General features: G+C 44.8%; 1 protein-coding gene across 1 annotated transcript in view; it reads right to left on the bottom strand.

Moving 5' to 3' along the window:
• Window positions 1-265: 265 nt before the first annotated feature.
• Window positions 266-9389, bottom strand: part of chm (CHM Rab escort protein) — a 20542-nt gene continuing 11418 nt past the window's right edge. Inside the window, exons 8-17 of the mRNA XM_079214536.1 lie at window positions 8660-8776; window positions 8230-8341; window positions 7924-8146; window positions 6921-6998; window positions 5295-5402; window positions 4954-5017; window positions 3089-3182; window positions 1526-1624; window positions 1147-1292; window positions 266-754 (exon numbers count right to left, since the gene is read on the bottom strand). Of these exons, the coding sequence (XP_079070662.1) occupies window positions 437-754; window positions 1147-1292; window positions 1526-1624; window positions 3089-3182; window positions 4954-5017; window positions 5295-5402; window positions 6921-6998; window positions 7924-8146; window positions 8230-8341; window positions 8660-8776 (1359 nt within the window). The 3' untranslated portion in view covers window positions 266-436. The remainder of the gene's footprint in view (window positions 755-1146; window positions 1293-1525; window positions 1625-3088; window positions 3183-4953; window positions 5018-5294; window positions 5403-6920; window positions 6999-7923; window positions 8147-8229; window positions 8342-8659; window positions 8777-9389) is intronic.

Below are 9389 nucleotides of genomic sequence, written 5' to 3'. Positions count from 1 at the left end.
AGGAGGACTGACATTTAACGCTGTGTTTGGGGGCCATGCCTACCCTTTAGTTTCCCATCATGCATCTGTATCTCCCCCTGGGGATAGTGGGTAGGAGTGATGTGTGCTCAGGAGCTCGGTTTGTTCAGCAGAAGAAGAAAAAAGACTTTAAATGAAACAAATTACGACATACAACACTGACTCATTAGTTATATTTTATGACTTTAATAAATATTTGTGTATATATTTATTTTATTTCTTGGAATAAACAGACGACAGGTAGAACTCATGTTGAAGCTTTATTCCACATATGAGAACAAACCAATTACAATATTTAAATAAGACAGAAAGCACAAGAATAACAAATCATACAAAAATAATAAAACATTTAAACAATAAATGAAGGCATCTTTACCCACAATGCAATGCAGGAGGTTTTGACTTGAAGATAAACATGTTACTCCTCCGGATGAAGGCTCTGCTTCTCCTCCAGCACCTCCTCCTGTTTCGCTCCTTCCTCCTTTCCTTTCTCCTTTTCTCTTTCCTCCTTCTCTCCCTCCTCTCTTTCCTCCTTCTCTCCTTCCTCCTTCTCTCCTTCCTTCTCTCTTTCCTCCTTCTCTCCTTTCTCCTTCTCTCCTTTCTCCTTCTCTCCTTTCTCCTCCTCCTCTCCGGTGGTGGAGGACGAGATCTCTCCATCATAGATGATGTCTTCAGGGTTCGGAGCCGGAGGACAGAAGTCCTCGTTAGGAAGAATCTTCTGGAAGATCGACTCGGCCTGAAAAGATTGTTTCATATTAATGGAGGTTCATAAATATCACAATATATATTTGTTGTTATTTATTTTTGGAAAATACATTTTTATTGGTTTATCTATTTCTCCCTTTTGGATTAATTGAGGAGACATAAATAACTGAAACATCTGTATATAAATATAAATAATAATATCTGTATACATATATAAAAAATGTAGATTCCTTTACTTTCAAAGAGTAAAAGCTTCATAACATATTTATTAATAATCAGAACAGGTTTGTTGTTGTTTACAAACAGTCAGCAGCCAATCAACAGACAGCAGTCAGCAGCCAATCAGCAGACAGCAGTCAGTCAGCAGCCAATCAGCAGTCAGTCAGCAGCCAATCAGCAGTCAGCAGTCGGTCCGCCCCTCACCTGTCTGACGGCGTGCTCGTGACCCAGCGCTCCGTCGGGTCCGGAGCACACGAACACGTTGGACGGGAGGTCGTGACCTTGGACCTCCAGCCCCGAGCCATCGGCCATGTTGAAGTACAGACACCAGAGGACAGACGGGCCCGTCACTACAGACAGACAGGTAACAGACGTTTTAGCTCCGCCCCCTTTAGTAAACACCTGAATGTGTACTTCATCGTCATCACGTCAGATGAAGTCAGAAAACACAGTTCTAGGCAAGTTTATGTGTAGCACAACAACAACAACAAAAACAACAACAACAAGGCACTCAAAGTGCTTCACATTAAACCATTAGAACAATATGTGTGTGTGTGTGTGTGTTTGTGTGTGTGTGTGCTACCTTGGTCATGTGACTGTGGCTTGCGGAACATCCTGGTAACCACCGGCGACAGATCCTCGAAGGCGGAGCCAACTGACTGACAGGTGAGGTGGACCAGATCTACAGGTGACCAACAGAGAAAACTTTATTTATACTTTCATCACTTTGTCTCACAAACATTTCATCATCTCCCTCTTTTCGGGTCATGGTGTCAGCAGACCTCTAGTGGGAGGAGTCCAGGAGGCCCAGAGAACCTCTAGTGGGAGGAGTCCAGGAGGCCCAGAGAACCTCTAGTGGGAGGAGTCCAGGAGGCCCAGAGAACCTCTAGTGGGAGGAGTCCAGGAGGCCCAGAGAACCTTTAGTGGGAGGAGTCCAGCAGGCCCAGAGAACCTCTAGTGGGAGGAGTCCAGGAGGCCCAGAGAACCTCTAGTGGGAGGAGTCCAGCAGGCCCAGAGAACCTCTAGTGGGAGGAGTCCAGGAGGCCCAGAGAACCTCTAGTGGGAGGAGTCCAGGAGGCCCAGAGAACCTCTAACCTCTCCAGGGGTATGGGCGTGACCCCAAGTCTTCAGGTGCTGCCCCTCTCCAGGGGTATGGGCGTGACCCCAAGTCTTCAGGTGCTGCCCCTCTCCAGGGGTATGGGCGTGACCCCAAGTCTTCAGGTGCTGCCCCTCTCCAGGGGTATGGGCGTGACCACAAGTCTTCAGGTGCTGCCCCTCTCCAGGGGTATGGGCGTGACCCCAAGTCTTCAGGTGCTGCCCCTCTCCAGGGGTATGGGCGTGACCCCAAGTCTTCAGGTGCTGCCCCTCTCCAGGGGTATGGGCGTGACCACAAGTCTTCAGGTGCTGCCCCTCTCCAGGGGTATGGGCGTGACCACAAGTCTTCAGGTGCTGCCCCTCTCCAGGGGTATGGGCGTGACCCCAAGTCTTCAGGTGCTGCCCCTCTCCAGGGGTATGGGCGTGACCACAAGTCTTCAGGTGCTGCCCCTCTCCAGGGGTATGGGCGTGACCCCAAGTCTTCAGGTGCTGCCCCTTTCCAGGGGTATGGGCGTTATCCCAAGTCTTCAGGTGCTGCCCCTCTCCAGGGGTATGGGCGTGACCCCAAGTCTTCAGGTGCTGCCCCTCTCCGGGGTATGGGCGTGACCACAAGTCTTCAGGCGCTGCCCCTCATGTTGGACGGTTTAGGAGTTCCTCAAAGTGCTCTTTGCACCGCCAACGATGTCCTCTAGGGGCTCATTTTGAATTTTTGCATTGAGGGTATGAAACCACAGGTGTGTGTGTGTGTGTGTGTGTGTGTGTGTGTGTGTGTGTGTGTGTGTGTGTGTGTGTGTTTAGATGAATGGTGTTTGGTTTTAAAGGCGTTCAGGCCCACTGACTCAGGAACCAATCACACTGCAGCATCAGGACAACAAGAAGAAGATGATGGTGTGTGTGTGTGTGTGTGTGTGTGTGTGTGTGTGTGTGTGTGTGTGTGTGTGTGTGTGTGTGTGTGTTGTTGGTCATCAGTTTCTTCAAGGACGCTGGAGGGTTTTCAGCTGCAGACTTTCACACATTGTGTTTATTTAATATGTTTGGGTCAGGGACTCACATGTTCCCGGCATGCAGGTCATCGTGGACGGACAGAGCTCCACCATCGCCACCGCCGGACCGCCTGCTGCTGGAGGAACCGTTACCATGGAGACCTGACACACAGACAGGCAGACAGACAGAAAGGCATAAGTCTTTAATGAAAAACCTCCTCAGAGTGTTGAAGAGCAGATTAGTTTCATCTTATTACTGAACACTGCAGGCTAATGCTAACACGCACACGCACACACACACACACACACACACACACACAAGATCGACGAAGTATCATAATTCTCTGACCAAACTTAATTCAATAATTAAATATTTAACTCACTCCTATTTAGTGAGGAGTGTGTGTGTGTGTGTGTGTGTGTGTGGAAAGATAAATTTGTGGATTTTCTTCAGTAATTGACTCTAAAATGTATTTGCTCGTCTCTGACTTTCTTTCTGATCCTTTTCTTCACTTCTCTGATATTCATGACATTTATCCCACAATGCACTGGGGCTGGAGGACGCAGTGACCTCGGGCCTGAAGATGAGCCCTTTGTTCTGTCAAAGATCAATAGACGGGATTTCTGAAGTCTATCTGAAGTCTACCTGAAGTCTGTCTACCTGAAGTCTACCTGAAGTCAGTCTACCTGAAGTCTACCTGAAGTCTATCTGAAGTCTATCTGAAGTCTGTCTACCTGAAGTCTACCTGAAGTCTGTCTATCTGAAGTCTATCTGAAGTCTGTCTACCTGAAGTCTACCTGAAGTCTGTCTACCTGAAGTCAGTCTACCTGAAGTCTACCTGAAGTCTGTCTATCTGAAGTCTATCTGAAGTCTGTGCACCTGAAGTCTACCTGAAGTCAGTCTACCTGAAGTCTATCTGAAGTCTGTCTATCTGAAGTCTACCTGAAGTCTGTCTATCTGAAGTCTACCTGAAGTCTGTCTACCTGAAGTCTACCTGAAGTCTACCTGAAGTCTGTCTACCTGAAGTCTGTCTACCTGAAGTCTACCTGAAGTCTACCTGAAGTCTACCTGAAGTCTGTCTACCTGAAGTCTATCTGAAGTCTACCTGAAGTCTGTCTACCTGAAGTCTGTCTACCTGAAGTCTACCTGAAGTCTGTCTACCTGAAGTCTACCTGAAGTCTACCTGAAGTCTGTCTACCTGAAGTCAGTCTACTTGAAGTCAGTCTACCTGAAGTCAGTCTACCTGAAGTCAGTCTACCTGAAGTCTACCTGAAGTCTACCTGAAGTCTGTCTACCTGAAGTCTACCTGAAGTATGTCTACCTGAAGTCTTTCTACCTGAAGTCTACCTGAAGTCAGTCTACCTGAAGTCTACCTGAAGTCTGTCTACCTGAAGTCTGTCTACCTGAAGTCTACCTGAAGTCTGTCTAACTAAAGTCTACCAGAAGTCTACCTGAAGTCTGTCTACCTGAAGTCTGTCTAACTAAAGTCTACCAGAAGTCTACCTGAAGTCTGTCTACCTGAAGTCTATCTGAAATCTACCTGAAGTCTGTCTACCTGAAGTCTACCTGAAGTTTACCTGAAGTCTGTCTACCTGAAGTCTGTCTAACTGAAGTCTGTCTACCTGAAGTCTGTCTACCTGAAGTCTGTCTAACTGAAGTCTGTCTACCTGAAGTCTGTCTAACTGAAGTCTGTCTACCTGAAGTCTGTCTAACTGAAGTCTACCTGAAGTCTGTCTACCTGAAGTCTACCTGAAGTTTACCTGAAGTCTGTCTAACTGAAGTCTACCTGAAGTCTGTCTACCTGAAGTCTGTCTACATATATACACACATTTAAATATATGGTCATCCAAACTCAAACTTCCCAATTATAATTTATACCAGATAAAGAGCGAACAGAACATCAAACTAATAGAGAGCATGAACATGCTTTACCTGTTGGTCAGAGCTACTGGGCAGAATGGAGCTGTCAGTTATCAGAACTGCTCTGGAGAGAAACCTGGAGAGAGAGACAGACAGAGACAGAGAGACAGACAGAGAGACAGAGAGACAGAGAGACAGACAGACAGAGAGACAGACAGACAGAGAGACAGAGAGACAGACAGACAGAGAGACAGAGAGACAGACAGAGAGACAGACAGAGAGACAGAGAGAGAGACAGACAGAGAGAGAGACAGACAGAGAGACAGACAGACAGATCATCAGTGAGCTGCGTGTTCATTGGCTGCGCAGCAGGAAGTCACTAGACGGTGTGATGGTGATTGACAGGTCCTGACCTGGTGGGCGTGGCCCGCCGCTTACGATCCGCCCCCACATAGCCATCCTCCACAACAAAATGGCCGCAGCTGATTCGCTGTCCTCGGCTGTCAATCACCGCCTTACACCTGAGAGAAAAGGGGACAAAAGACCACGATGTCACCGATTGGCCGACAGACAGAGTGCTGGTAAAACACCATGAAACAGAAACCATTTGTAAAAACAATAATTGTATCTTTAAGAAGTGAACAGCATGCTGGGTAACGTTATAGCAGAATAACAGTCTGCTAGCGGCTGCTAATGGATGCCAGTGGCGCTACTTCACATTCTAGAAGAGGAAGTGGAGACATGAATCCACCCATGAAGGACAACGTCTTAGAGATCCTGATCCAAAGTGCTGCTGATTGATGTTCAATCAACGACTCGGTTAATACAACACGTTCATTCACAGCTGATCCATAACTCACTGCCTGTAGTCTGTCCATCAGTTAGAATGACGCCGCTCTGCATTTAAATACTACACATGACTAATCTTTAAGGTGCAGTCTGCAGCCTTTTCAAGGGTGTCTCTCACACACACACACAGCTGAAACCTATTATTAGGAATAATGATGCGCACAAAAGCTCATCCATAACCTCTGACACACACACACACACCTGCAGACAAAGGTCACACACACATGAAGTTAATAGACAGATGATAATAACAGTCAGAGCTCGTTGTGACTCAATGCTGTATTAGTTATGTTAGCTCTGTTAGCACCGCTAGCTATGTTAGCACTTTTAGCTATGTTAACTCTGTTAGCTTTGTTTGCTACGTTAGCTCTGATAGTGCTGTTAGCTCCATTAGATATGTTAGCTCTGTTAGCTCCATTAGATACATTAGCTCCATTAGGTCCATTAGCTCCATTAGATACGTTAGCTCCATTAGCTTTGTTAGCTCCATTAGATACGTTAGCTCCATTAGCTCCATTAGCTCTGTTAGCTCCATTAGATACGTTAGCTCCATTAGCTCTATTAGCTCCATTAGATACGTTAGCTCCATTAGACACATTATTATTATAAATAATTATTATATGTGTCTAATATTATTATTAGACACATATATATATATGTATATATATATACATACATATATATATATACATATATATACACACACACACGATTGGTCACTATTTACAATTAATTCCAAGTAGTCTCTAATGCGTTCAAACCAAACAAGGCGTGAATTTGACGTGTGACCAGAATACATGCAGAGTCAATGCACAGAGCGCTTGAGGAGAACAGCTTGAGGAGAACATCTTATATATTATATTATACATTATGAACCCAGACACCATGGAGTTTGATGTTCACACGATTTGGACTTCCACAACAAGTAGAAAGCAGAAATAATGGTTATTTATTCCATGGTCCATAGCCACGCCTGCTATCAAAGCATTAGTCTGTTGGATAAGACACACATACACACACACACACACTCACACACACACTAACAGAGAGAGAAAGAGGGAGAGAGAATGAGAGATGTCAGGTTAGATCCACTTAGTCCAATAGTCACAGCAGAAATTTGAACCAAATTGGAGCATCCCCATGGATGTAGTTACCTTTACTGGCAGTTACCCATATTTTTGTATCTCTACCTGTTGGTCTCCTTGTCCACCAGCAAACAGCTGACTGAGTGTCTCAGACAGTAGATTCCTCCAAACACAGCACACATCCTGCAAAACATCATCATCACCACCATCATCATCATCATCATCATCATCATCATCATCATCACCATCATGAGAATCAACCAATCACCATGAAGGAAAACATTTATATTTCAATCATGTCACCCAGCAGCTAGCATATCCTTAATGTGGCTATGCTAACTAGCAGCTAGCATATCCTTAATGTGACTATGCTAACTAGCAGCTAGCACAGCCTTAATGTGGCTATGCTAACTAGCAGCTAGCATATCCTTAATGTTGCTATGCTAACTAGCAGCTAGCACAGCCTTAATGTGACTATGCTAACTAGCAGCTAGCATATCCTTAATGTGACTATGCTAACTAGCTAAGGTTGCTTTCATAGATCACATTAAACACGTTGACCTTTTCCTGAAGAGCTCACACACAATCTGTCATCATGTGTTAATCACACACACACACACATGAATTAATGGTGTTCCTTGTGTCCTTGATTAAAAGAAAAAAAATAATTAACTGTTGAGACGAAGGAGTGTGTGTGTGTGTGTGTGAGCAGTAATATCCGCTGAGGCTCATATAATATGTAAATGAGCAGAGCCCTGGGCAACACCCCCTCATTAATATTCATGCTCTGTTGTAATGAGACCAGGTGATATTTAGATACTGCAGAGCATCTAAGCCTCTCATGGGGTTCCATGAGAGGTTCCACAGAGAACCCTTCCACCATAGAAGGGCTCCCCGTGGAACCCTTCTATGGTGTAAGGGTTCCACGGGGAACCCTTCTATGGTGGAAGGGTTCCACGGGGAGCCCCCTGAGAGGTTCTACGGGGAACCCTTCTATGGTGTAAGGGTTCCACGGGGAACCCTTCTATGGTGGAAGGGTTCCACGGGGAGCCCCCTGAGAGGTTCTACGGGGAACCCTTCTATGGTGGAGAACCCTTCAGGTTCTTACCTACAGAAACACTGGGGTATCTCTCCGAGGCCGTAGACAGGAAACAGGAAGGGCGTGTTGCCGTAGCGACCCAGGCAGCGCAGGAAGTGGCGTGTGGAGGCGAGGCCGTCCTCTGTGGGCGTGTCTTCTGTTACCATGGCGATGGAGTGAAGCAGGAAGTGCTGCAGGTTGTCGCCGAGCTTCTGGTCACACAGGAACTCCAAATACGGCCGACCGTCGTAGGCTGAGTCGACGGGGAGGAAGGACTTCATTACCCACAATGCAGCTGGAAGGCATTGTGATTGTGGGTAATGTCAGGTGACTCACCTCGCTGCTCCTCCGTCTCCTCCACACAGGAAGTCAGGAAGCGCATCAACTTCCTCTTCTCCACCACAGACAGCTGACGACTAGCAAACACATCGGCTCTGCTGCAGGGAACCTGAGAGACAGACAGGTAGAGAGAGAGAGACAGGTTTACAGACAGGCATACAGACAGACAGGTATACAGACAGGTATACAGACAGACAGACAGGTATACAGACAGACAGGTATACAGACAGGTATACAGACAGACAGACAGGTATACAGACAGACAGGTATACAGACAGACAGACAGGTATACAGACAGACAGACAGGTATACAGACAGACAGACAGGTATACAGACAGACAGGTATACAGACAGACAGACAGGTATACAGACAGACAGACAGGTATACAGACAGACAGACAGGTATACAGACAGACAGGTGGTGTACCTGCTCCACCTGTCCGTGGCGATAGGTGAGTATTCTGGTGACGTTCTTGAACTCTGCATAGCGACTGACGTTTGATTTGATGAGCAGGTCGACCAATGAGCCGCGAGAAAACAGGAGCTGCAGGAAGAGGAGGAGCCATCTTTTTAGAATACTTATATGTTAAACATGCTAACATATCAATGTTAACATGTTCAACATGTTAACATTGATATATACATGTTAACAATAATATATACATGTTTAACATGTTAACATTGATATATACATGTTTAACATGTTAACATTGGTATATACATGTTTAACATGTTAACATTGGTATATACATGTTTAACATGTTAACAATAATATATACATGTTTAACATGTTAACAACAATATATACATGTTTAACATGTTAACAACAATATATACATGTTTAACATGTTAACATTGATATATACATGTTTAACATGTTAACATTGATATATACATGTTTAACATGTTAACATTGATATATACATGTTTAACATGTTAACATTGATATATACATGTTTAACATGTTAACAATAATATATACATGTTTAACATGTTAACAATAATATATACATGTTTAACATGTTAACAACAATATATACATGTTTAACATGTTAACATTGATATATACATGTTTAACATGTTAACATTGGTATATACATGTTTAACATGTTAACATTGGTATATACATGTTTAACATGTTAACAATAATATATACA

This window comes from Taurulus bubalis (genome assembly GCF_910589615.1).
Source record: "Taurulus bubalis genome assembly, chromosome: 2".
Lineage (NCBI taxonomy): Eukaryota > Metazoa > Chordata > Actinopteri > Perciformes > Cottidae > Taurulus > Taurulus bubalis.
Note: the sequence above shows the minus strand (reverse complement) of the source record. Positions and strands in the feature narration are given on the sequence as shown.